This window comes from Fulvia fulva, chromosome 6 (genome assembly GCF_020509005.1).
Source record: "Fulvia fulva chromosome 6, complete sequence".
NCBI lineage: Eukaryota > Fungi > Ascomycota > Dothideomycetes > Mycosphaerellales > Mycosphaerellaceae > Fulvia > Fulvia fulva.
Genome location: NC_063017.1, coordinates 3,332,307 through 3,345,632, shown reverse-complemented (window position 1 = coordinate 3,345,632; position 13,326 = coordinate 3,332,307). Strand labels below are relative to the sequence as shown.

The following is a 13,326-nucleotide window of genomic DNA, read 5'->3' as shown; positions in this document are numbered from 1 at the left end:
ATTAGATCAACAGTTCGAGATCGATCAAGGTCAACACTTCACATATGGCGTCGGTCCTCAAGGCTCCATGCGCCTGCGCAACGCAGTCAGCCAATACTTCAACTATTACTTCCATCCACTGGTTCCAACCCAGCCAGACGAGTTTCTGGCCGTATCTGGCGTTTCTGCGATGGTCGATCACCTTACTCGATGTCTTTGCGACGAAGGCGACGGTATCTTGTTCCCACAGCCGCTGTACACAGGCTTCAGCAATGATGTTCCGACAAGGGCTAGAGGAAAGCTGCTACCCGCATCATTCGCAAGGGATGATGGCAGCATCCATCTCGACGATGTCTTCGATGCCGAAGCAAATACCCGCTGCCTGGAGCGAGCATATCAAAGAGCGATATGCAGCGGCATGAAAGTCCGGGCAGTCATGATCACCAACCCGCACAATCCGCTTGGCAAGTGCTATCCAGTCGAGACGATCAAAGCTATCGCTTCTTTCTGCGCAAAACATGACCTGCACTATCTATCGGATGAAATATATGCGATGACAGTGTTCGGGATGTCGAGAGTCCGCAGGCCACACCGTTTACGTCAGTATTGGCGCTGGACCTTAGCAACATTATCCGACCTGAGCTGGTCCATGTGCTGTACTCTGCGGCGAAGGACTTCTGTGCCAATGGCCTCAGGCTGGGAATGTTCTGGAGTAAAAATGCTGCACTGCGAAAGGCGTTGATCAGTATCTCGTAAGTGTTCCTGCCTTGAAGTCGGGAATGAACTGATTTGAGTACAGCACATTCGCCTGGAATTCCTACATCGTCCAGGATATGTGGTCGCGCATCCTTGAGGACAAGTCTTTCCTGGAACATTCCCTCGCTGAGAACCAGAGGCATTTGGCGAAGCATTACCAGATCATTACAGATTTTCTCAAGCAGCATGACATCCCATACTACCGCGGTGGCAATGCTGCCATGTTCGTTTGGGTTGACCTTCGCGACTGGCTTCTACCAGAGTCGGATCGTGGCAACCACAAAGCTCTTCTGTCCTCCTCGCCAGATGCAGGGCAATATAGAGCCAAGATCGATAAACTGGGCAAGGTCTGGATCAAGAAAGGCGTGACCATCACGAACGGCGTGAACTATTGTACAGAGGAGCTTGGATGGGTACGAATCGTCTTCACAGCGAAGGAAAAAGTATTGCACCTTTGGGTAGCAAGGATTCATCGATGGCTCGCAAGAGTGGAAGAAGTTTGAAGAGCAATGAAGCAAGATCCTGGGCGCCGTCATGGTTTACGACACCATCCATGCTCGCCAAGCAGAACGGCACGAGCCGGAAACAAGATCGAGATTTCCCACGTGTTCAGCAACTCTGCTTCCACCTGTGTTCCGCGGATCTTGTGTAAAGTGCATACTCTGCGGGCCGGGGCTGTTGAGATCCTGTGCCGTGCCCGGTCGTATTGTTCAGATACAACGATCTTGGCGAGGCTCTCGCACGTAGCGATCCAATGTCCCAATGGCATCGTCTAGCCATGTCTTGGATGCCCAGCAAGTACACGCCGATGACATACCGTGCAAGGCACGGAGAGCATTCTCGAATCTCGATCCGTTCAACGAGTGCTATAAGATGATGCTTGTCCGGTAACAATTTTGCGAGACTTCACTCCTTGCCACCGATATCTTTGTCCGTCTTGTAACTACACATCGAAGATGCTCACCACCGCAATACTGTTCCTCGCCTCCTCGGCAGGCCTGGCATCAGCCGACTTCCTGAACAAGCGACAATCTACGAATGGAACGACTCAAGCAGCAGTGGTTGATGCTACATACGACGGGCAGTGCTTCTACCCCAAACCCACCGACAACTTCGACCTCACTAGCTACCTGGGACGCTGGTACCAAGTCGCCGGCACAATTGCTCCCTTTACCGCCAACTGCAAATGCATTCGCGCCGACTACGCCCTAAACGTACGTATTCCACGATTTCGCGAATCTCGTCCCTCCACCAACTGACATGATCTAGGACAACGGCACTGTGAATGTCCAAAACGCCTGCGAAGCCCAAGGCCAAGTCGTCAACATCGAAGGCACAGCAACCCCCGTCTCGCAATATGCCGGTTACGGCCACGTAGGTGTGCTACGAGTGCAGTTCCCAGGCCAGCCAGCGCCGGACTGTCCAGGACCGAATTACATCGTTCAGGACATTGGAAGTGGAAGTGCGAACGACGATTGCCATGACATTGATGCTGCGAGGGATGATTCTTTTGCGATTGTGCAGGCTAGCAATTTTTCGACGTTGTTTGTGCTGAGCAGGATGCAAGCGCCAGGCAATGCAAGCATTGAGGTGAGTTCGAAGTTGAGATGGGGTGACTGGGTGGATGCTAACGGTGCTCTAGGCGTGGTTGAAGAGAGCGGAGAGGTTGGGGAGTGATTTGAGTAATGTTGTGGTTACGGATCAGAGTGGGTGTCAGTCCTCGTAAAGACAAGATATGCCGGGATCAAGACAGAACCAAGACTTTGTTCGGGTCACTACGCTCATGGACAGTCAGGCGAGTAGCGACACTGTTTGACATTGCTTCGATACAATAAACTGTGATTTGACTGTATCGTGGTACACGTGCCGGAATTCCTCCTCTCTGCGCAACAGAACGTCGCTTGCGTTGTGCCACGATGCCCTAGTAGCACATCTCCAATCGTTGCTATTCGAGATAGGTCTCTGCTCGCAGGTCTCAGCTTGGCCAGAGGCACTCTTAGCTGTGTTCAAAGCGCATGAAGGCCAGTCGCTTGTTGCACCTTCGGACGGACATTTTATACCCCAGCAGCGAATTGATATAATGGCAGATCACCAGATCCTTCGAACCAGCTTCGTCCTCCTTGCCAACGAGGGCGATTCAGTCTGAGGCTTAGCTACCCGAGGGCAATGATACGTCGTGCTTTCTGCCGTTTCGCTAGACTGTGTATACTTGGTTGAATCAATCAGCAGCGATGCGGGATGCCATGACTACTAGCATTAGCAAACGCACACGAGGAACGAGCGACGACTTGCCTTGTTTGATCCACTCGCGGAGACCCATAGAAACGTCGAGCTCTGGTGCCAGACCCAGGACAGAGTGGTCGAAATCCTCCCAAGCGTTGGCCGGCAATGGCTGTTTGGACCCACTGCACCTCCACGACAACCATTGGCCTCCTCAATCTCCACATCAAGTGCCTCCATCATCTGCTCTGCCTGCTCGCTGCTGCCGTCTGATGTGACTTTGACTGCCGAACAGCTTGGTCGCAAGTAGTTAGTGAGCAATCATATGCCAGGTTCCGTGCCTACTCACCTCGCTCTTCTGGATAGAATTTCAAAGCATCATGCCTGCAGTCAAGTTGCCTTCTATTGCTGACCAGATCTAGCCATGATATGCGCACAGAGAAGCTGACGAGCAGAGCAGTGGTGTAGAGCCCGAAAATCATAGCTCAGCGCCTCGGGAATTGTTGCGGCACGGGTCAGAAACCACGGTCAACGAACGTAGGCAGTCCACAGCCGTAGCCTGGAGACAACGATGCGTCTGAAGGGGTATGTCAGGATATGCTTTCCACGATATTGCGGCTCCACTTCTCACAGTCCTGTCTTGATCCTTCTCCTATACCATACGGCCCCGACGGACTATCACGCGCGGATCCATGTTCCACCTTCTCTTCACTCATTGTCTTCCAACCGACCGTCGAAATCCCATCCTTGCGGCAGTCGTGTGGCGCCGATGAAAACCGTCTTGCCATGAGACGCAGGTCCTTGCGATAGCTTCGCCCGGTAGAAGCCCATAATGTAGAGGACTGTCGCAAAGTCGCCTATCCCGGGTCCGACCGGGACTGGAACGCTGTCTTTGCCCGTGGGCCTGATGTAGTGGAGGTTCTGTATGCCCTGTCGAGCGACTGCGCGCAGAGACCGTAGCCATCGATCGCATAGGCCAATATTGTCGATCTCGAAGGTGGTGTTGCGGCTGTAAAGGGATTGCAAGGATCTGATCCTCGAGGCTCGGTCCACCTGTAGCTGCGGAAGAGGCGGTATGCGCGGTCGATCGTGATGAACTCGGGGGTGGTGAGGGTGTAGGCGAGGATGCGGTCGTATAGCTCTTGTGGCAAGGCCTGTACGTGGCGAGCGAGCGCGTCTGTTGCGGCCATTGCGAAGGATCGTGCTATTGATCTTAGTGGTATGGTGATAGCAGTAAGAAGAGAAGGCGATTGAGTGTTCTTGGCTGTTCTGATGTTGGAAAGAAGATGCGCGAAGATGGACAGGAATGTGGATCGACTTACTTTTGGTGTGGCACTTGCTTCACGCCCGGCTTCATGGTCATCGAAAGTGCAAAAAAACCACAGCGACACAACGCAGGCTCTTTCCATGAACATAATACAAGGAGTAGATACTCCTCGTCCACGTGCACGACGGCAGACGATCAAAACCGTTGCACGTCATCTTGGTGTGGTGTGGTGAAGCTGGAGCAAACGATGTAGCAAAATTGAGAGCCACTTCAGGGTTTGAACAGGCCCAGCCCATACCAGACAGCTCAAGGCCACACAGTCAGCGCAAGACAGAGGCAAAAAGTATCGACCCTGAGTGTTCCTAGACCTGTGATCATAGCCGGAGATGTTGGCAAAAAAAGATGGGACCTTATAGGTCGTAGTACCTTGGTACTGTAGAGGACTGGCGAGTTATGTTAGCGAATGTTGCCTGTCTGGAGGACAAGCGACAGCAGGCGGGCGGACAGCAGAGCAGAGCACTAGTCTATACTAGATGATTAGCCTAGATTAGTACGTTGATATGTCAGTGGGTTAGCTCTTCTGATATGTTGGCAGTGTTGTCGAATTGGCTCAATATTGTTGATTGAGCTAGATCAGCTGAAGAGATCTTGTAATTGTTAGAAGCGAACTTCGAATATGTGTATGTATACCTAAAAAATTGCCAGCAGAGGTCTTGGTATGAGGAACTTCGTTTCCCTCGCAAGGCTACATCTTTTGATATAGGCCATGGGCAGCCACCCACCCACTTGGAGAATCAAGAGGATGGTCTATGCAACCTCCGCATCCACTTCTCGTAGCCATTGACCGTGTTGTTGTTGTGCAATCGGTGGTAAGCCATGCTGGTGAGCTGTACAGCAAGCTGGATGTACGCTGCGGAGTGGCTCGGGGGTGAAAGGCAGTGGCAGGGTTGTTGCGAGAGGTAGGCCGATGAGATCGCCACCCATACAGCAAACAACAGCAGCAACGGAAGCAAATAAGCCTCTATCACACCACAGAGGCCATCAGCATCACCGCAATGAGTTACTGGGACACCATCAAGGCGCGCTCGAAGTCGTGCTTCTTCGCAGTGTACGACGAGCACTACAAGATCACGCTGTTCGCCAGTGGCCTTCTCTTGTTGGTTCTGGTGTTCGCGCTCCTGAGTATGCACTCCTCTCGCAGAGAGACTCATGTTAGGGCTCGCATGAATTGACACTGATGGTATAGCCTACATCGACCAGCAGAAAGGCTCCTCGCCACCACCGACCTCGACCTCGACCACGACCACCACCATGGCATGAGATGAGATGGTCGGGATAGCAGCAGAGAGCGCGAGTAAGCGGAGCGCGGAGAAGGAACGTGGTAGATAGAGCAGGATATCGCGCCATGAACACCATCACACCCCTTAGGCTCAGGCCACGGTCCATACTCCATCACGTTCAGGAGATGATGACAGTTATGCAGTGCAACGAGCGATCTCGAGCAGACACCAAGGTCAGCGCAGCGACAGCAAGACCGACAGAGGATCCTTCGAGAACGAGCATCGACGCGGACGAACGAACGATAGTTCTGGGAGCGGGCGCGGAGGAGTAAGAGCTGGGCATATCACATCGAGGCGTTTGAAACCCACATGGACTGCGTTGACGTCCAACAGGTACTGCTCGTGGAGGACATGGCAAGGTATAGCCTGGTTCCTAGACGTCCGCTGTGACTGGCGTGACAAATGCCACCCCAGAGCACGGCAGAGATGGGCCGCTGCCAGCAAAGCCAACAGCAAGCAACAAGCCCGCCAGCGCGCTGACGCTCTACCGCGGGCGAGGCTATCGAGCTGTGGTCAGATCAAGCAGACAGCTCAGCGGCTCTTCGTAGCGCAAGGCAGGCTCTGTAGCAAGCTACCATGTCGGGCAAGTGCAGCTGGCGCCGGACTCCGCTACCGTGATCTGCTTCGAGAACAGCAGCGGAGCTTTGGACAATGGCGAAGGTAACGGCGATCGTCGCCAACGGCAAAGCCTCGATGCCGTAGGACGAACACTGGCACAGCTACCACAGCGCATACCGCAGGAACATGGAACGCCAGGCCAGGGCTGCAGAAGCATCGCCAGAGTCTTAACAGCGACAAGTCTGAGGGCCAAGCTAGACCATTGCCGGGTTGTGTTGCATACCAGCATACACCTAAGCAGAGTACAAAGACCTGCAGCAAACACGCAAGCGATTGTCAGCTTGCAGCGGGTACTTCTGAACGGCGGCATAAACGGGAGATGCGAGTGCTGGATCAAATCGTCTTGAGGCCAAAATTAGGTGGTGCAGTATGACATGCGGGCTGTGGGCTGCAGTGTCCCTCCATGACTTCGTGAAGATGGCCGAAGGATTTGAGCAGCGCGGGTGGACAACGTTCATCAAGTAATAAGGAGCTTGACCGTGCCTGATGGGTTTGATGCGTCGCGACGAGAAGAGTTTGGGCAGGCGTGACAATGCCTAAGCAACAGCATGGCACGCCGATCGATTGCTTGCGATGATGGTGCGTTGGACGTCTCTCGACCGACGCCTAGACCATCTGGCCAGAGACGATGGGGGTGGACAAAGATTGCAGGGGTACTCTTGATCATGTGCTGTCCGGATCATCGACCATGGAACCGAAGAAACAAGGGGTCTTGTTGGAGCCGACAGTCCTCAGAGCAGATGCTGTGTCTGACCAGCGTGGAAGCTCGTTACCTGCGACCAAAGATGTGACAGACTTCGACCAGATTCCGGCTGTCAGAAGAGGCTGAAGGCGAAATGGGCCGTTCGAAAGAGGAGAATCTGTTGTGACCACATTGACAAGAATGCGCAGCCTTGACACCACGTTGAAGGCAATACCGATGGCTTCCAACATGAGATCCGACTAGAGCTTCTCAGGCTGAGCTCAGACAGTGGCAAGTGTTGCAGCTGTAGAAAGGGACATCCCAGCTGTCTCTGGTCTATCTTCGATCGCTGGATATGGCAACTCCGACGGAGGGCCTTGATCTGTTTGGAAATCACCGTCTCGTACGCACCACTTCCAGCCAAGGGAGATGTTCGCGATGCAAATCAAAGCGGAGCCGTGATCAACAAGCGATGAGGTCGAAGCAACGATCACGAAGCTTTGGGACAATGCATGAGATTTGTGGATTTGGAGCGCAGCGCTAAGCAGCACCTAAGAGGCCAGATATGGGCAACGAATCGGGCCGCCATCGTTTCAGAAGGTGTCATGTCAAGACAACACAACAAGGTATCGCTCGATCTAGTCACCAGCTCCTGCTTTAGCTCCAGTTCCTGCGCACGACACACTGGCATCTAGGGTCCCAGGCATTCGCTCTGTTGGAGTGTTGCCAGCGCTCCCGAAACCGCTCTGCATAAGCTTTATGGACAAGGTGGCTCTCTCTGCCTTGACGCTTCAAGTGTAGAGAGCATCGACAGAGCACCAGGAAAAGGCTCTCGATGTGGCACAATATAGGTCTTCTTACACGTTAGAAGTCACAAATCCCCGCGACTTATCTGGACCTCAAGGCTGCCAGATGTCCTTTGGCAGATTTCCTTTGTGGCTGACAGAAGTCATCTTCCTGCTTCCGCGAGAGGGTCTCCAGCCTTCGGTCTGCATGCGACATCAACCATAATTGACTGTAGATCAAAAATATGCTCTACGAGACTGAGGATGTTGCGAGGGAAGATAGACTTGCGAGCAAGATTGCGGATCATGGCCAGCTTGGCGTGAAAGCGGAGCTGGACCTCGGCTGTTGATGACACGGCATCCCCATCGAAGCCATGTTGTACCACAACATGCAGCCTGTGTCGTCTGCGTTTGGCCAGCGTGCTGAAGCTGCCGTATCCACGTTGGGTGTCTCATGGCAGTACACCAGTCGCCGCTGTTCTGGCAAAAACGGTCGTCAGACTTCCTCAGACTCTCTATGCAAGTGCCAGCGTATCCAGGGCGAAATGAGTCGACACTTTGAAGCCTACCACGGATGCAAAAGTGTGCATTCAGTGGCCATGGACCACGCGTACGATGGTTCGACACCCATCTTGTGTAGCGTGCGATGGCTCGAACAGCATATCTTGTGCATGGTCCATCACCCAGCCTATGCCACCGACGAGCAGTCCGACAATATCCACTGTCCATACTGACCCAGCAGAGGGTATCTGGGCATACTGGCCGGCGTCCTCATTGGCTTGCGTTCATTTTGGATTGTTTCCTTGCTGCTTCCTCTCATTGCTTGCTCCTGCTAGACTGAGCTCGCGACTATGTCTCATGGCAAGTGGCTGTTCACTTGATAGATGCGGTTTCATCGGAGGTTCGCTGATATCGGTCGCTCATTAGCGCGCTCGCAGTTGTCCGATGTACTGGCCCTTGTGCGCAGGTGGGTGTATGCTTCCAGCCTCCATGGCACACCGAGGGCACTGCCATTGGCTTTTGCATCAATCCGAGGAGTATCATCATCGTCGTCCTTTATCGGCGGAGACCTCGAGGGAGCGCGGGTGTCGATTCATCGGGAGGTGTTTTGTGCGACCGTGTGCAGTCGACGTTGGCACCACAGGGACGTCGGTTCTGCGAGAGTGGCACTGTCATAGCTACGACCGTGATTATCACGAGCTCATGTTGGCGGCGTCGCTGGTGGGTAATTTCGTTGTTGTTATGAGGGCTCGTGGAGGCTCGATGGGCGCTCGGAGATCGCTGCGGTGGATCTGCTACGTGCTGTCGAAATGGCAAGGCATTCGAGAGCAGAATGCGGCAGCCGGTATCGACATGATGATGGCAAGATCGTGTTGAACGTGACTGCCGGTTCATGGTCTTGCTGTCGTCGTGCTTGCCGTGTCGAGATCTCGGAAGACACAGTCGCGGTCGCAGCTTGCGCTTTCCCACAGGAGCACCGGACGCCCCTGACTTGACCACAACATGTCTAACAGCACATCGAGCTCCCCGACAACATGCTCGTGACACTCCTCAGGGTATCTTCGTCGTCGTGAGCTGTCCGTGATGGCCATGGCCGATGGCCAGACCAAGCGCTCTCAGCCCGGCGAAGCAGTCACGACGACCCGACGTCCAACCGACCACCACCAACACATCGAGACGCCTACCAATAGGCCCGACATCCTCCTCGCAGGCTCAAATACCGCGCAGAAGTCCATATGACCTCACTGTCGACCCTCAGCCCAAATCTGGGTCCCAGGTGTCTGGGTCTGGGAAGAAATAGCCTACCTCGGTCACTTACCCTCTGGGCAGGACATGAGGTCTGTTTAAGCTGTCCATAGCGCCGGGAGTCTACGAGCTAATCATGCAAGATCATGGACGCTTATCGAGATCTTCCCGCGCTGCATAATTGGCAGTCCCCTCTCCTGGGAGAGCTGGAGACTGGCTCGGGACAGGACGAACAGCGGAGGATGCCAGAGCATCTTACAGCATTTTGGGACAGCGCTTGAGGAGCTGGGACATCCTGCGAGATGGTACACACATGATGAGGGCAAATTTGGTGATTATACATGCACAACACAGCACACGCACAACGTGCACAGCAAGAGAATACTGCAGACACTGCAGAACACGAGGAGATGGACATGATGTCGTGCGTGCCCATGCAAGATCCACTGTAGGAGAGGAGATGGTTGCTGCGCAAGATACGGATCTGCAGAGTTGCGCTCACGACGCCAGTAAGAGCCTGCGGCACACAGGCAGGACAACACTTCTTACACACAAGTCCTGCGGACTGCAGCATGCTGCTCGTGTCAAGCCATGCAACAGCGTGTTGTCGGGATACAAGCACGGCAGCTTGCAGCGCTGCGCTATGTGACTGCACTTCTGCATCTGGAGCTGTGATATGTGCGCGGGAAGCAATATTGTTAGGCCACAACGTAATGATCGAGAGAGCATGCACAGAATGTGCCGTACAGGCCATTGACAGGTGTTTTTCACTATGCCTCGCACGAAAATCAAAATCATCTTGAACGAAATCCACTCTACTGCTCATAGATATGCCATTTCAACATTTCTCAATGCACTCCATACAGCAGCCACGATGCACATGGATCACGCTGCAAAGCTAGACCGACCCTGCTAAGACCGATCCCGCTTCGCAAACTGACCCAACCTGTCCCTAAAGTCCCCAAAATGCGGCATACTTGGCTTCTTCGAAATCTCTCCACTGCCTCCACTAAAGTCAGGAAGCAGACTGTGACGCTCCCTACGCGCACTGGTCGGTTCCGGCGCTTGTTGCATGACTTTCTCCAACAATTCTGCTCCCTTGAGCTTATCTACCTTACCAAAGCGGACATTCGACTTGGATGAATCGAAGAACTCTTCCCCTTTGCCTTCTGCGGCCAGTGCCATAAGGTCTGTAGTTTGGCGGAGCGGACCCAGACTCTCGAGGAGTTGAGTGCCGTCAGGAAGGGACTCTACGTAACCGGCGAGGTCTTCCACGTCGAGTTTGTACGCAGCAACGGCTTGTGGTGAGATGCGGCGGACCATAGGGTCGAGAGGCAGTGAGAGAAGAGCTTCACAGACGTGGCTGAGGGCCTCGAAGTATATGACGCTTTTGATGTGCTCTGGCAGGCCGAGAAGGACATTGTTGATGGTAGTGGTTAGGTACCGCGTTAGCTCCTGAATGTATGGGCTTGCGTCGTCAGGTACGTAGGTGCTCAACCAATCGTATTCAGCGGTCTCGATCAAATCGTCAATCTTGCTGTTGACGAGTTCGAAGATGCGCTTCTCGGATTTCTTCTTTGCCTCACCAAATTGGCTGGTCGCATTAAGCTTGATGGGGCCGGCAGCGCTGCTGCTTGATCTTGCCTCAACGAGAAGAGCTTCCAGGTCTTTGCACGCTGACTCAAAGTGCTCCAGGTTGGTCAAGATCTGAACGATTTGACCAGGATACTGTGACGACAGCCTGTCAACCAAACTGCGGCAGACTTTGTCAACCAACAGCTCGTCCAAGCTGTCCTTCAGAGTCTTGTCGATGACTGTCGTGTGGCGGAAGTGATCATCGGAGAAGAGGTAGATTTGGTTGAGAAAGTTGCGTATGTCGATGCAGACCAGAGGGTACATCTGGCTGAAGGGGAGCACGCGAGGGTACTCCAGATCTTCCGAGGCTTCCTGATCCGGTGGTGGAGTGTACCATGATACAGAAATGACCTTGTCGTATTCTTCCGCATTGTTGATGGGCATCGGCATGTAGTCGTCCGTGCTCACAATCTATGTCCATGTCAGCTTTAGCAGAATGAACGTCCCAGTGCTCAACTCACCTCCTGGAAGTCATCGCTGAACCGCTTCTTCAGCAACGAGCTGTATTTGTCGAAGAGCGTGAGTAGCAGACTGTCGAGACTCGACACTGGGTAGCCCCAGCTGTCCATCGTCTGGATGAACAATGCGATGATGCCTTTGATCCGAAGCAGATTCTCATCGTTGTCCACATTGTGTAGCGCACTACTGATGAGGGACACAACGGACTGAGACATGCTGTCCCAGAGCTCATCCACGTCGCTCTGAGCTCGGAAATTTTCCGTCCTCTGCATGGTCGCCTTCTCAACGATGGCAAAGCCAGCGACACCTTCCATCAAGCTGCTCAAGCTATTGCTCTCTTCATCTGTCAGGTTGACAGTCTGTGGAATGAGGAGATCTTTCTGTCTTCGTCTTGTTGCTGCATAGTCGGCTCGAAACTTCTCCGTCTCGCCTAGAGCGTCATGTATGTGCAAACATTCGAATAGGGGCGTGAAGTCGACTGAGACTTCGTCGTTGTTCAGCACATCGAATTCTTCAGGCTCGTCTGCGACGAGCTCAACAGCAGAGTTCAGCTTGAAGTTACCGGCGTAGTTACCCGCCTCAAGTCGCAGCCTCTGTCGATCCCTTCGGTTGTCAATGTGGTAGAAAGCCACCTCGCCGAGGAACTGAGACGTCTCTCTGATGCGGTACAGCCAAGTATTGAGGTCCAACATGACGGCATCCGCTATCATACGCTGCGTAGCTGGCACCGAGCGCTCGATCATCTCCGCGATCTTGTACCTGGTGACCTCTCGAAGATGCACATTTTGCAGCTCATCGAGTGCGCGCAGTGCGGCATAGTGATTCTTCTTGCCGAGAAGATCGTGAACCTGGTTAGCGAGACGTAGAACTTCCAGGCAGTCCTTCAGTGCTTGCGTGGCGTCGTCAATGTTCTGACGCACGCCACGGGACTCGACGAGTGCTTTCTTGTGCTCTGCAAGCTTCTCGGTACTCGCTTGAATGCTGCGACTGAGCTCCATGATCTCAGATGTCAGGTTGACAGTTCCTTCCCTCACTGATTGGAGTTGGTTCACACTGCCAATAAACTCCTGATGGTTCGAGTTGCAGATGTTCTCGATCTGAGCTTCGCGATCCGCCGAGACATGATTGAGAGCGTGAATGAGAGGCGTGACCTGAGTCTGTGTCTCGGCATTCTTCAGCAGTGGTATTAGCTGGTCCAGATAGTCAGACTCTGACGACGATAGTATGATCTGCGTGTTACAATTAGCCAAGGATCAATTATGAGACTCTGGAAAGTCGGTGGTGTACCTGCTGCACGGCGCCGGTGAGATCATCGTACTGGTCTCCAGTGATGAGGCCAGGCATTATTGACTATGTTGATGTGAACTGGTCCAGGAGTGATTCTGATTGACCACTTTGGCCCTTGTGTGAGCGCCGATGCGCGCCTCGCCGAAAGCTCACTGTCCTCACTTGATGGTGGGGTCTCGCTAGCGTAATCAAGGGCTCTTTCCAGACAGTTACAAAAGGTCGTGACTGCTGTGAGTGTGATCAAACAGACAACGATACCATCGACCGCTTGCAACCTCTCTGCCAGAGCCTCGGAAGTAGGAACCAGCAACCGCGCGAACACGCCGTGAATGGACAGCAGCCGGCTATAGAAAGATGGCTTGGAACGGACACCACTGTGCACACTTTCGAAGTGTGATTCCTGATCTAAGCGATGTCAGCAGGAAGGTCTCATGGCCGATGTCTGTCGATGTCGCGAGCGCGCATGCACACGGGGCACCAGGCATCAACATACCGCGACCGTTCTAAGAACTCATCGAATCGGACCAACTTCCATACAACACATCAAGAGAC

The 13,326-nt window shown here is 53.5% G+C and overlaps 3 protein-coding genes across 3 annotated transcripts; 1 reads left to right on the top strand and 2 right to left on the bottom strand.

Annotated features, from left to right (window-relative positions):
• Nucleotides 1-1,691: 1,691 nt before the first annotated feature.
• On the top strand, nucleotides 1,692-2,461 carry CLAFUR5_07244 (Apolipoprotein D; the record flags this gene model as incomplete). Its single annotated transcript, XM_047906392.1, has 3 exons — nucleotides 1,692-1,949; nucleotides 2,005-2,325; nucleotides 2,378-2,461. The coding sequence occupies 3 exons, from the start codon at nucleotides 1,692-1,694 to the stop codon at nucleotides 2,459-2,461; spliced, it is 663 nt and encodes a 220-aa protein (XP_047763476.1).
• A 1,202-nt stretch (nucleotides 2,462-3,663) lies between these two features.
• CLAFUR5_07243 (uncharacterized protein) lies at nucleotides 3,664-4,145 on the bottom strand (the record flags this gene model as incomplete). The annotated part of the gene is made up of 2 exons (XM_047906391.1): nucleotides 3,664-3,964; nucleotides 4,009-4,145. 2 exons carry the CDS (start codon nucleotides 4,143-4,145, stop codon nucleotides 3,664-3,666), a joined length of 438 nt encoding a protein of 145 aa, XP_047763481.1.
• A 6,160-nt stretch (nucleotides 4,146-10,305) lies between these two features.
• On the bottom strand, nucleotides 10,306-12,831 carry CLAFUR5_07242 (Exocyst complex component sec15; the record flags this gene model as incomplete). Its single annotated transcript, XM_047906390.1, has 3 exons — nucleotides 10,306-11,439; nucleotides 11,490-12,716; nucleotides 12,775-12,831. The coding sequence occupies 3 exons, from the start codon at nucleotides 12,829-12,831 to the stop codon at nucleotides 10,306-10,308; spliced, it is 2,418 nt and encodes an 805-aa protein (XP_047763482.1).
• Nucleotides 12,832-13,326: the final 495 nt, after the last annotated feature.